At 33.9% G+C, this 13,997-nt stretch overlaps 2 protein-coding genes across 2 annotated transcripts in view; one reads left to right on the forward strand and one right to left on the reverse strand.

The window, feature by feature from the left end:
• The window catches only part of LOC21395038 (sister chromatid cohesion 1 protein 4), a 9,814-nt gene extending 5,418 nt beyond the window's left edge, over positions 1 to 4,396 (forward strand). The window contains exons 9-15 of the mRNA XM_024174443.1: positions 219 to 363; positions 1,209 to 1,345; positions 1,431 to 2,320; positions 2,847 to 2,880; positions 3,016 to 3,124; positions 3,640 to 3,769; positions 3,977 to 4,396. Coding sequence (XP_024030211.1) covers positions 219 to 363; positions 1,209 to 1,345; positions 1,431 to 2,320; positions 2,847 to 2,880; positions 3,016 to 3,124; positions 3,640 to 3,769; positions 3,977 to 4,075 — 1,544 coding nt within the window. The 3' untranslated portion in view covers positions 4,076 to 4,396. The remainder of the gene's footprint in view (positions 1 to 218; positions 364 to 1,208; positions 1,346 to 1,430; positions 2,321 to 2,846; positions 2,881 to 3,015; positions 3,125 to 3,639; positions 3,770 to 3,976) is intronic.
• Positions 4,397 to 6,036: 1,640 nt separating this feature from the next.
• LOC21395039 (beta-glucosidase 42) lies at positions 6,037 to 13,130 on the reverse strand. The gene is made up of 13 exons (XM_010111655.2): positions 12,924 to 13,130; positions 12,576 to 12,642; positions 12,365 to 12,423; positions 11,597 to 11,672; positions 11,103 to 11,177; positions 10,906 to 10,993; positions 10,243 to 10,468; positions 8,964 to 9,079; positions 8,370 to 8,584; positions 8,241 to 8,275; positions 7,672 to 7,774; positions 7,319 to 7,427; positions 6,037 to 6,483 (listed from the first exon to the last, which is right to left on the reverse strand). The coding sequence occupies exons 1-13, from the start codon at positions 13,062 to 13,064 to the stop codon at positions 6,288 to 6,290; spliced, it is 1,506 nt and encodes a 501-aa protein (XP_010109957.1). The 5' UTR covers positions 13,065 to 13,130; the 3' UTR covers positions 6,037 to 6,287.
• Positions 13,131 to 13,997: the final 867 nt, after the last annotated feature.

The following is a 13,997-nucleotide window of genomic DNA, read 5'->3' on the forward strand; positions in this document are numbered from 1 at the left end:
TTTTCTGATTCTGTTTTTGTTTTGTTTTTTGTTTTTGTTTTGTTATTTATTTATTTTTTATTATTATTATTATTTGTAAATCTGTGTTATATGTACATGCCACTGTGTAGAATGACTGGTGGGAGGAGGATGGATTTTTGTAGCGTCTATTTTGGTAATGTTTCTCTTTTCATAGTATTGCTACCAAGTTTTTGACTAAATCTTACTGCTTGTTTCAGTTGGAAGAAAATCTTCGGTTTTAAAAATGAAGCCCACTCCACCTGCACCTGAAATAATATCCACAAAACGCCTTCGATCTGCTTCCCGTGCTAGTGCCTCAAAGAGGAAAGTGCTTATGGATGATATAATGGTTCTACATGGCGAGTATGTCCTGATTTCTGTGATAGTGACTTTTCGACCAAATATCATTCCTAGTTTGTCATGTTAGACCTAAAAGCAAGTAAGGAAATAGGATAGGTCCAAACAATGTAAGTCAAGTAGTATACCAAGTATTCAAGCATGAAATGTGAAACAAAAAGACTAGTATATGAAGTACAACCACTATGACATAGTTATTTTACCGAACAACATGACATAATGAATCCATGTGGCATGTGAATGGAATTGTCAGATATGGGGTTAACAAGTTGCATTTGAAACCACTCAGGAGCAAAGCTTTATATCCTTGCTGATTTTCCTGTAGTTTATCAAACGGAAAATGTGTCAAAAAATGCATGTTGAGTTCAACACAGCATAAAAAGCACAGTGGCATAATTCACAGGGTAACACGTAACTTATGGACATACTTTCTAGATATTTTTCGTGTTTAACCATCAGAAGAAAGCAGAGAGTTTCTGCATTTTACACTCGCAGGACTGCATGTAGTGTGAATAGTATACAATTGTCTGGATATATAATCTCTCTCCTTTAATCGAGCCTTGCAGCCTTTTCACACTGATGCATGATCTGCTTTTGTGATTTTATATTTGTGTGTTGTACATTTCTATTGCATGCTTTGTTCAAAGAAATCAGAATAACAATGCCTATACTATTAGGCAATTTTTATGACAGCCTAGTAGTCTAAACAGCATTTTGCTTTAAGATCTAGCGTGTAATGTTGTCCAGCCAGTCAAACTAAGCATGTTGTATCTCTTGTTGTTTCTCATGAGTTTGCCCCATGTTTTTAAACACTAACATCTGATTTCTCTCTTTAAATTTCTGTTTTGAAGTACAATACGGCAACAGTTGACAAATACTGAAGACATACGTCGTGTACGGAAGAAAGCTCCCTGTACGCGCCCAGAAATATCAATGATTCAGAGACAATTCTTGGAAGAAGAGATGTTTAGTGAACCCATTTTTACTGGTGAGTTAATAACAAGATACTCTGCTTGAGTTTGACTAAATACCTCTAAAAGATTGCTCTGATTTAATTTTCACATTTATTCCAGGTATGTCAGCAGCACTGATATTTTTGCACTGTGGAGTATTTGATTTGAGTAGGATAAAGGTTTCTGAAAATGATCAAGACAATGCTCCCATTGAATTGGCTAAGGATGTTGAGTCTTCTGTTGCCGCGAGAAATGATGTGGAAACACAGCCTGATAATATTCCTTGTCTCGGTGAGGATCAACACACTGAGAACAATGACCTGAGATCTCAACATGAAACCTTTGGGGAGGTAGCTGAAATGGAAATCGATGGCCAAAATGTTGAAGTGGCTGATGCTGCAGATCACATTCTTCATGGGATTGAATCACAATTTCCAACTGATCCCGTCTCTAATGATGCCAATGTGCCAGAAAACATTGTGCAAACAGATCTGGTGGATACAAAGAATGATGCCAATGCTTCTCTTCAGATGGATGCATCAAGCATGTCACCACAAAAGTTAGATACTGAACCTGTTTTGGGCGCATCACTAGTGGATAAAAGTAGTGAGGGAGTGGATACTATTGTTGCTGGACATGATGTTGAAATCAGAGTAGATACAGAGAAAGATAATGGCAATTTACATCCTTCTGAAACTGTAGGATGTGACAATATGGCCTCTGAAAACGGAGACCAATCTGTAGGAGGAACTGGAAATGATAATCTGAGTGTTATGAATCCAGATGAAGTCCAGGCATCAGAGTTGGGTTGTGATGAGAAGGATCTGACTTCTAGATGTGTGCAGGGTGAAGGAGTCAACTTAGATTCTAGTTTTCTCGTAGAACCCATTCTTGATGGAGAAAATGCTTTCTTGAATAAAGGAGAAACTTCAGACTTTCAGGAAGCTGATATGCCAAGTATCACGAATGCAGAAATTGCTGCTGAGTGCTCTACAATTGAGGTTCGCGGGGTAAGTTTTCTTCTCTCTCCTAAAGTTCTGAGTTTTATTGTGCATAAATATGCAAGTACTTCTAACATAGTGTACACATTTATTTTTATATCTTCAATTTATTTCCTGCTGCATCTCTTTTTGGCTCTCTTCCAATCAAGAATGTTCTTTGTTGTTCTCTCTCTCTCTCTCTCTCTCTTGCTTGTTTAATTTTTCTATTTCTTAATTATACTCTATGCCACCTTGTTTTTCGTTTAAGTTTCTCACCATATTCCTCGTAATTATGTTTCATGATATAATCAAGTTGCATATTGATTTTGTTCTTGTATTCTTCTGAATATTCGACTTATCACGTTCTATAAAACATGATTGAGAGAGATTTTTTCTTGTTCCTTTATTAGTAATGTGGTTGCCCGCTATTTTCTCAAGAGATGGCAGTCTTTTACAAACTGTCTTCGTCATATATAACTCCATGGGCAATATGTTTCCCTTTTTATTATACATATATGTTTCTTACCGTTGCTATTTTGTTTCCCATATGGTGCAGGATTTTGAAGATGTCACAATTGCAAATGACACAGGTTCACGTCTCAACTTGTTTCTTAATTTGGCTCCTCTGTGTTATAACTGCAACAATGGAACTTAAGTCACCTGTTTATTTATTTGTTCAATTATTATTATTATTTTTTTTGAAATTTCTCTTTCTTCTCTTTCAGAGTTTTTGAATGTAGATGATGATGAAGTAGCTGAAGATGACGAAGATAATGAGCCAGGCACCGAAGATACTCGTCTTCTTGAGAACACTGGATGGTCTTCTCGGACCAGGTATTATTATTTTTTTTAGGGATTGAAGCACATGACTAACTTTTAAGATTCTTTGGTAATAAAATGTGCGATATTTGTTTAACTTACCTTGAAGAGTTTTCATTGCTACTTTAGTATGTCTTGGGTTATGTCAAGGAGTTTCTCATTACATATTTCCTTGTTTGGTCTGTCCAATCTATGACTGCCAAAAGTTTTGTCCATTGTCCAGGCCCACTTGTAAATAGAAATAAATTCCAAATATTACTGGAAGGTTGTTTCTTATTAAAAAAAAAAAAAAAGAAATCCAAATGCGCTACCCTCCTTAATGATGTAATCAAACAGTTTTCTTCGTCTCCGAGCACCAGTTTCCGTTTGGGTTATGGTGCGAACTTATTTTGTTTACTTTGAATAATTTGTACCATTTGTTCTTATGCTGGATATTTTTTACATTTAAATTTTAATTATACAATTATGGCCGCTCTTATGGATTCTTTGGTAACTTATCTTCATCAAAATGTTTTGTGCTGTTCTTCTAGGGCTGTTGCCAAGTATCTCCAAACTTTATTTGACAAGGAAGAGCTGCATGGAAGGAGGGTTCTCCCCATGGACAATCTGTTAACTGGTAAAACTCGTAAGGAAGCATCAAGGATGTTTTTCGAAACTTTGGTAAGTTCTTTTCTTTGTTTCAAGTTTTATTCTCTTGCAAGACTCTTACATTGTTCCCTGTTAACCAGTAGTATAAACATTTCCACCACCAAGGGTGCCGCGGAATTGTGAAGTCTTGTGTGAATTATACATTCGTCGCTGGAATCTTTTATGTCATTTCTTCGAGGGGGATCGGTTTTCTTAATCGTGTAATTAACTATTTTTCAGGTTCTCAAGACGAAGGATTACATCCATGTAGAACAAGCAAAACCCTTCGACAACATTATTTTAAAGCCTCAAATAAAGCTCATGAAATCAGACTTCTGAAATCTCTTACATAGGAAAAGCAGATTACAGTTGAAACGACGTAGTGCTAGTTTGGCTGGTTGATTATTATCATTATCATTTTTTTTCCCTTCATTATTTTTATTTCCTTCTTTTTTTTTTTTTTTTTGGATAGTGTCCTTTTGTCTTTATATTTTTTGAATGGCAGAGATGGAGGGTTCTTGTTTGGATGAAGGGGCAGGGGAGAATAGGGAAAAAAAATATAATATTTAGTTTGATGTAATTGGTAGTTTAACAAAGGGTCTAGCACGTGTAGAAACAATGTTGTAACAAGGACTTATTTATGTGTATATATTTGTAACATATTACCCTTTCAATTGTAGAGGCTAATTTATTTGTTTGAATATGCATAAATTGATGTTATTTATATATTTATTTCTTTTTGCCAAGACGTAATGAATCTTATGATTGGAAATAGATAGTATCAGTTGCAAAACTCTTAGGGCATGTTTTTTTGTCTAAAAAACTTAAAAAAAGACAATTCAAGTTTCAACTTTATTTAAGTTCACGTTCTTTTAAGTTTTAACTTTATTCAATTTTATTCAACTTTATTTAAGTTCTAATTTCAACTCAAGTTATATCTCAAATTTAACTTAAAAATTATATTCAAGTTACACTTTAAAATAACAATTCCTTAAATTTGCAAACGTATGGGATTATCGTAATTGATGTTATTCCTAACATATTACCCTCGTCCAAGAGTCGTTAAAAGTCGACTTTCATTCACAGATGGATGTTGCAAAAAATTCCAAGTAAATGGATGTTCTCGTAATTCTCTCTGTTTTTTTTTTTTAACTTATATTTTTTGGATTGTTTACCCGTATCCGGACTTAAGAGTCCGTTTAGTTCATGGATTAGAACCATAAGATTACAACCGTTTTCAATTTACGTATTTTTTGTGAGTGAAAATAATGTAGCGAATCATAAATTATGATTCGAATTAGAGAACAAATCCTCTAACCAAACGGGTTTTATGTTTTAGAAAAGTCTCTTTATTTTCTACGCTCAAAAACTACAGAATTTAGAAATACATCTTCCTAACAACCCTTAAAGTATTTTTGTTTGTCATTTATTTTTGGCATTGTTTGCTTCGTAGATTTGAGTTTTTAATTTGAACTTAAATGTGTCATTTTTTAGGAGTTTTTAACTGTAGTAAAAAAATTAGATGTGACATTTTTTGAGAGTTTTAACTCTAAAAGTCGAAGGCCCGTTTAGTTTGCTGATTGAGTTTTTAATTCGAGTTGAGATGTGACTTTATATGAGAGTTTTTTACTGTAGTAAAAAGTTAGATGTGACTGTTTCTGAGAGCTTTTTATTATAGCAAACTCGAATCAGTAAAATGAACGGAACCCTAAAATTAAAAACTCAAATTGATAAAATTAACAAGACCTTTGTATTTTTATTGTTACCCGCAAAGGACATTTTGGGTCTCCAAATTATCGATTTATCTGAGCAATTTATTTGACTACCACGCGATTTATTGACTACATAATCTATTTGCTGGGGTTATTGTGCAAGACAAATCAAAACCAACAATTTGTCTAAGCAGGTGTCAAAAATCAAAATTAGCCACAATGTGGTGTTCGAGAAATCCGAGCGTTTGCAACGAAAATTGGAAATGAAGGTTGACTTCATTTGAAAAAAATAAAAAATTTACTTTTAAAATGCACGAATCTTGACTTTTACTCTACTCTTGACAAATATCTTAATAAATATAATATAATTATTTAATTAAAAATGTTGTAAATTAAGAATAAAATTTACCCTTAAAGACATGAATCTAGACTTTTACTTCTTATTTTTGATAAATACTCTTTTGTTAGTGTAATTATTTAATTAAAAAAGTTATAAATCAAGAGTTAAAGATCAAAATTCTGACGTATACACTTTCAAAGAGTGTTTGTCAAGATTACCCACTTCATTTTGGATGGAGAGAAGGTCCAAATGAGAACGTCGCATTCATCTTATTTATTTTGACAAATAATGGTCTCAGAATCACCTCCTGAACTTTTATCTTTAACAAAAGGGTTATTACAAAGCCATTTGCAATTTACCGTGGAAAGCAAGGCAGGCTACTAATAAAAGATACAATACAATAATGAACCAGGATACAATATAAACCAGGAAGCTAACCCCATAACTAGAATGCAATCTCCAAGCATACAAAATTGCCGGTTATTCCATCCATGAGAATTCAGTCACTCTTGCTTTTTTTACCTTCACCGCCTTTGAAGAAGCGCGAGAACCAATAAGCCGAGGATTTTGGGTGGCGAGTTAGGCCATTCTTATAGTCGACATAGATCAAGCCGAAGCGCTTGGTATAACCTTGAGCCCACTCGAAGTTGTCCAGCAATGACCATGCAAAGTGTCCTCTCACATCCGCTCCATCCCTGTGCATACGCAAATACAATTCACGGAAAAATACATGTGACCTTCAGTTCAAAATCTTTGCAGAGACTTTCTTGAGAAGCAAATTTTTTGGCTTTGATTGGAAGCTTTTTTGGAGAGCCAACGCTCTTTTGTCTGGTTATCCAAACACTCTTAGAAATTGCTTTTGGACCAAAAAGCAATGCCAAGCCGGTACTAAATATGAGTGCATATTATCATTACAAGCAAACTTCCTAGTTCGCCAGGCAAAGTATGTACAGAGATAGAAGTGAGAGAGGGTCAAAACGATGCAAACTAGAGTCAAACACCATTTGTAGCTACGTTCCATGAGATCAATATGCTACCAATTTTGATTGCTATCTACCGATTTTACTCAACAATCATGCATAAATAAGTATATACATTATTGAATTTGAATCCAAATTCTAGATCCATAGCCAATTTTATTGACATCTAAACATTCCATGTCTGGACAATCATATATACAGGATTATGAAATCATAATTTCTGCAAATAATATAAAGGGCTAATACCCAAAACGCCATGTGTTTTACCTAATATCACTTTTGCCTTCATATTATGCAAATGCCCAAAACACCCGTGTTTATAAAATTAGATTCAAGATACCCATGAAGCAAATAAATTTTTAAGGCCAGAGGAACAGATTTCCTAAAATATGGAAAGAAGAAAATCATCAAAGCATGTGGACATTTAGTGATTTCCTAATCGCACATGATACGAAGTATTAAAAGAAATTAATGACTGCTACAATTCTTAAGACTAGGAGGTTAAGAGACTATATGCATCATAACATAATAGAAAACGAAGTAAACCTACTTTATTGCCTGAGAAACCGCAGCAAGATATCTCTTAAAGTAGACGACTCGCAGTTTATCATCTAGCATTTCATGCAGCGGAGAGGTCTCATTTTCTTCATCGTCCATACCTGCAATGGCCATAACTGAAACTGTGAAAGAACCCAAGTTTGACTAGTCACATATCAAGAACTTTTACATTTCTTTCTTTCTGTAAGTGTTTCAGATTTGGGTTCCATATCTTTTGTTTTAAGTGTGTCATGGTATGGAAATTCAGGGACAGGAGAGTAAAAATTGAGATGCTAATACATGGGATGAGTAATGATCCATGTGATGAACCATATATATAGGAGGGTAAAATCTAAGAGTGTTTACCATTCTCAGTAACATAAATAGGGGGATTGTTGTATCTTCGGGCTATGTAATTGAGAACCTTTCGAATTCCCCAAGGAACCATGTAAAGCCATTCTGATGCGGCCTGCCAGATTGATCTTTCAGCAGATTGCAGACAATCTAATACGAAACAAGCCGTATTGTAGCATATTTTTTAAGTCATTTTAGCACAACTGGAAATCAATTACATAAAGTCAACTGTATCTCGACATAAAGGAAAATGCAGCATCTTCGTTTAACATGTAGAATTCCTTGATTTGAGTTTCTCAAACACACAAAAATTCTAGTTTACTACATGAGACGATAAATATGACTTTTTAAGATTAAGGACATGCAAAAGCACAATAGTGAATCTTGTATAGACCTCCGTAAGTACACACAAAAGATATCAGTTGGCACAAAAACGACAAATAGAAAGTCTATCCATTCCCATCAATTTAACAATAAAGTCCATCCATGAATTGTTTTAGATCCGATGTAGCATACTAAGCAGCACTCTTAGCTTCCAGCTATCTGAACAATAAATGTGTATGAGAGAGTGAGATCATTACCTTCTCACCAATCAGCTCACCACCTTCCCATTCAACTAACAGAGAATAGAAGTCAAGATAAAGTCTAATTAGGAACAAAAAAAAAAGGAAAAAGGAAAATATAGGAGAAAAAGAAGAGGCGGTGAATACCAATTCTCTCCATTGTTTGTGCTTTGTAAAAATCGCCTTCCTCAGGGCTTTCTTTTACATGAGAAATAAATCTTGTTGTATAATGATTCAGACCAACAAAGTCAAGAGAATTTGTAAGCAACTCCTTTTCTTCCTCTGTGAATTTGGGGAGTCGATGTCCAAGTTTTTCGCGCATGACTTTGGGATAGTCTCCATAATATATTGGGTCTAAATACCTGTAGAAGCATGAGGTGTAAGTACAAAACATTATTAAGGCAGAAATATAACCATTTATTTTTTTAAAAAAAGAAATAACTGAGTAACCATTTGAACATCGTATCTAAATGTTCATTCAGCATAGTCTTTTATCCTAGAAAAGCTTAAACCAAATGGTAAACTTGATATTGATATTTCTTTGAGAATATTGCAATATTACTACATCTTTAGCAGGAAAATAAAACACAAAAGCAAATAGACACCCACGAAACCTATACAATCCGTATCCAATATCCAATATATGAGAAAGAGCAGTGAGAATGAGAAATTTTCAAATCCAAAACCAAGAAAGTTAAAAAATAATTGGTAATAAATAACAATGTAATTAAGGGAAATTACCATCCGAGCTGAAAATCAATGCGCCTTGCAGCAGCAATTTTGTCTTCAATTTTATCAGAGTTAGCTTCTGCCCATTCACAATCAACAGTCATACCCACTTTTCCTCCTTGTTTTTCCTGAACGAGGAAGGATAAGGGAAAGGAAAAAAAAAAGAAGAAAAGGTATCCTTAATTCACATGGCATAAAGGAAAAAGTAATTAGAAAAAAAAGAATTATATAGTAAACTGTAGACTTTAAAAAAGAAAAATACAATGATCTAAATGAAACATACAAGCGTCTTCTGACTCATGAGCCATGCATGACTATAGATCATAGGAATACATCGAAGTACCCAATTGAAATGGTGGTCTAACTATGGTACAGAAAAGTTCTTAGTCTTTTAGGTCCCGTCTGTAGGTTTTTAAATCATTCTCCTGATTGGTTTTACTTCCACCTCCTACTAGTCCAACAACATTGAAAATATCAAGCAAGCAGAGAAAGACGGATGAAGCCATAAATGCTGAGAGCCGCAAGCTCATGGAGGAAGAGGGATTGGAGACTAGACTAGGATGAAAGAGGTCCAGACATGAAGTGGATTCATCATGAAAAGAAAAGGAGAAAAGTGAAGAACTGACGTGTAAATTGTCTTCTTCAAAATCTTATATTAAAAAATACAAAAGCATATGGTCATAAAAATATGAAGATCTAGAGGTAAATATCAAAATAAAGCTATACAAGGAACTTGACCTGTACTATGACAACTGGTCGTGAGCATCCAAGGCAATAAAATAAACTTTTAATAACCAACAAAACCGAGAAGGTGACAGAAAAATTTAAGACTGATTAAGTCAGAATCATCCTATTTCTAGCTCAAATCATTGTGTATGTATTGTAATATAAGATACCAAATAACAGATCCTCTAATCTTGGAAGTTGGATGTTCTGATCCCAAATGTAATCCATTGTGATTTATACACTACGGGGAAAAAACCAGTACAGAAAACAGCCTACTGAGACCAAATGTAATCCATCGTGATTTATACACTACGGGGAAAAAACCAGTACAGAAAACAGCCTACTGAGACCTAAGTACCCTAGGCGGAAAGGTTTTTTGGTCTAAAGTTAAATGCTAAATACTGCCTTCACTGATTACTAGATGAGAAGGTTCATGCAATGCAACAGCCGCTTCATTACTCAAGTCATGGGATCCTGAGCTCCCACCCTAACAGCCCATAAATGGCATCGCCCCGCAAAGGCATAATATAGTGGTAATAATAAAGGGAAAATTTGAGCAATATACCTTGTACTTGCTTTTGTATATGGAAACGGCAGAAGCATGAGCCAAAAGTTGATGGTGTGCCGCCAAATATGGTTCAGTTTCTGGTTTTTCTTTTCTTCCAGGAGCAAATGTTCCAACATCATAACCATTCACAGCAGTTTGAAGGGGCTCATTTAACGTAATCCAGTTTTTAACTCTATCGCCAAAATTTGCAAAGCAGGTATCTGCATAGATACTGAAGTATTTGCTGCATGTTTTCCAAATATCAGGCATTCATTATAATGTAATCTGTCAACAATTGATGACCATATTAACTAGATGGAAAACATGTGGAAAAGAGAGATTGACCAAAAACTTATTCTTCCTTGCGTATCTTCAAAAAAGAGAATGCAAATCTTCAGCAAAGTAATTGTGTTTTCCCTTTTGAAGTCATTATCAGATATCACATTACAACATTTGATGGATTCTTCTGTCCCATTGTTGTTGTATTACAATCCCCTCATTTTTTTCTTTTTTTTTTTTTTTTTTTTTTTTTTTTGCTAAAGCAACTTTTATTTGCAGAGTTTAAACACAAGGATACATAATGTCATCTTTAAAGGGGCGAGAAAACAAAACAAAAATATGATCAGAAGCAATAACACTGTTAGTAAATACTTTACGGTGTTGTGAAGAATTTATACTTACACAATCTCCTTATTCAGCCACCCGTCCAGTGTCTCATGAAGATGCAAGGGAAGATCCCAATGGTACAGAGTCACATAAGGCTCGATACCTGCATAAGGTGTCAATGGTACAACGTTACATACATCTAGATCCCTGCATAAACAAATTTTTAAATATAATGAAAATAGAAGGAATCCAAGCTCAAATGTTTTTAGTACCTTTTTCAAGCAGAGAGTTAATGATGTTATTATAATAAGTAATTCCTTCTTCGTTGACCTTGGTTCCCAAGCCATCTGCAAGAAAGATGTATCATAAAAAAATCCAGATGGAAACATAAAATGGAAACATAATTTGACACTGGTTTTTATTTTTTATTTTTTCTTTCAGACCATATCTTGAAGGGATATGAATACACTTATTCAAGATGGAAACTTTATCTCTTCGGGAAAAGAGGGAGGTTTGAAATTAGAGAATAAAGCTGATATATTGTCACAGATAATTTTATCGTCAAATCTAAAGAATGAATCCTGCAGCAAGTTTGACATGTAAACAATAAAGGGAAGTTATAATGACCGAGATGAATGCTTAAATCAACAAAGTAAAAAAAAAGAATGTAATAGCAAAAGAACTTGGAGTGGCCCAAATTTTTATATTTACACTCTCCTATCGATTATCATCATTAATATATTGAAGGTGACAGGAAGGCATGTACCAGGGAAGATGCGTGACCATGATATGGAAATGCGATAAGCATCAAATCCTAACTTGGCTATAAGTTCAACATCTTCCTGTAAATTTGTATTGAAATAGACAGTTAACAGAAAAAAGACAGCAAAAAATCTGAAAAGGTTTAAAGAGATAAAATACGCAAATCAAGAACATAATTTGATCAAAATTCTGGCATGAACTAAGATCCAACAATTTGGCAGCATAATCGATAACAAAGAATAAATGATCTAATTGTTACCATGGGTCCACTTGGCATGGCTTCTCAGAAGCAAACTTTTGGCCCTCTGGTTCGATAAGCTGCTTCTGGGAGTGCGTGGATAATTTTTCATAAGAGTTTTGGTGTTCCAGTCAAAGCCCCTAAATATGGCTTCTCAAGAATGTTATCCTAGAATACTTTTAAAACTTGTATTCGGGTTTAAATTAATACATGATAAACTCTGTAGTAACATTGGCCTGCTTGCTAAATACTATTTGTTTGTCCCGTTAAGCTTTCTTAAAAAGTGGTTCCAAAAATTGACTCTTCTTCTAAATACCTAAAAGCATGAGGGAAAAACTATCCCAGACCCACCTCTCCTCCTTTCCCAACCTTCAGAAAATGGGGGAAAAGAGGAACACATGCGCGAAAACTTCCAAAATTAAATAACGATAAAAGCATAAGCGCAACATTAATATATAAAATATGAAAGAAGTAATAAAGAAAAAATTCATGAGAAAATCACTTGAAAATCTAGCACAAGTGACAGAAACTGACCTTGTATCTGTGATACTGGTCCACTGCAATGTCACCATTGCTTCCATCAATAACGTTTCCTAACAAATAACAAATTAAGACCCATCAACACAAAACACTATCTGCTTTTAGATTTGCTATTAAAGCTAATCCACAAATTAAGACTAATCCACCTTTTTCCTATATATATTATATATAGAAAAAAAGGGCAAAAATGGAAGAAACACATTACCAGAAATGTGTGTAAAGGCATCCCAAATACAAGGACCTCTACCACCCTCATCGCAGGCTCCTTCAACCTAACAGTTTAACACCACAAAAAATTAAAAATTAAAAATTAAAAAAGAGAGAGAAATTAATATATGATCATTCATATTTTACAAAGAAAAAAAGATATATTTTTCCGCGATGAAACATCCAAATAAAGATTAAAAAAAAGAAGGAAAAACAGAGACAAAAAAAAAAAAAAAACAGAGTTGGCGATCGGTAGTAGTAAACATTACATGCAGCAGGTGAGTTATAGTTTTAAATCTGTAGTAATTAAAAAAAAAAAAAAGAAAGCAAAATTCAAAGAGAGAACCTGATAAGCAGAAGTGGCGACGCCGAAAACAAAGTTGGGAGGGAAGTCAGAGCGAGAGATATCACCATGATCGTTTTCTTCTTCTTGTTGTTCTGCAGAAAGAGCATTATTGTTGAAGAAGAAGTCCTCTTTCTTCACCATTTTTCTTTTCTTCTTCCTCTACTCTTTTAACTGTTGCTCTCTCTCTCTCTCTCTCTCTCTCTCTAAACCAATCTGCCTTTGTCGTTACTGCTAAATAATTTTATTAGATCAAATGTCATTATCAAATTCGATGCTATTTATTATCACTACTTGTGATCTAGTAATAGAGAACTAAACCTCCCCATAAAAAAATAAAAAATAATAAAAAAAGAACTAAAACTAGGTTATTCATTGTTTCAAATTTTCAATGTTGTAACGTGTACGTAATCATTGCATCACTAATTATAATAAATAATATAGTATAATTTATTATATAAATATATCTCATTATTTAATTATTAGTGTTATTTTTTCAAGCAAAAATAAAAAATAAAAAATTATTAGTGTTATTTTCTGTAACAATGTTAAATATTTCTTTTGGTGATACAACCATCAAATAAGTGGGCAACCTGTATGTTTAAATATTTATTTTGGTAGAAAGCAATATCTTTAAATCTACCACCAAACACAGTGATTAGTGAGATCTAGTTTATTTTACATTTTGCCATGCGATAATTCTTTTTTTTAAAATTTTTTTTCCTGGTTATTCTTGACCTATTCGTGTTACGCAGTCTTTGTGCTATCTTGTTAAAAGAATGTTTGGTTGGAGGATTCAACCATGATTTAAATTATGATTCATGATTTATTACAGTGTTTTTTCTCACAAAAAATACACGTAAATAAAAAATAATTTTAACCACATGATCATAATTTATGAACCAAACGTCTTCTAAGTTTTGTGCCTCTGCTAATCCATTTAGGATTGGCACAACATTGATTAATGGTAGTCTAAAAACAACCAAAACACACGGGGCTTGTTCTGGAGGTTGCAGACCATGGATGGGAAATGGTTTTTTGGTTTACTGATTTTGGAAGGAAGCCCTTTTTGGTTCA

The sequence above is a fragment of the Morus notabilis genome, unplaced genomic scaffold (genome assembly GCF_000414095.1).
Source record: "Morus notabilis unplaced genomic scaffold, ASM41409v2 Scaffold2224, whole genome shotgun sequence".
In the NCBI taxonomy this organism is placed as follows: Eukaryota; Viridiplantae; Streptophyta; class Magnoliopsida; order Rosales; family Moraceae; genus Morus; species Morus notabilis.

What these genes read in the sequence shown, in the direction of transcription:
- LOC21395039 (XM_010111655.2), bottom strand. Translation starts at nt 13,064, where the DNA reads ATGGTGAAGAAAGAGGACTTCTTCTTCAACAATAATGCTCTTTCTGCA. An exon ending in TCGCCACTTCTGCTTATCAG is followed by an intron (nt 12,643 to 12,923) that starts GTTCTCTCTTTG and finishes TTAAACTGTTAG; the next exon opens with GTTGAAGGAGCCTGCGATGA. An exon ending in TAACTCTCTGCTTGAAAAAG is followed by an intron (nt 10,994 to 11,102) that starts GTACTAAAAACA and finishes CACCTTATGCAG; the next exon opens with GTATCGAGCCTTATGTGACT.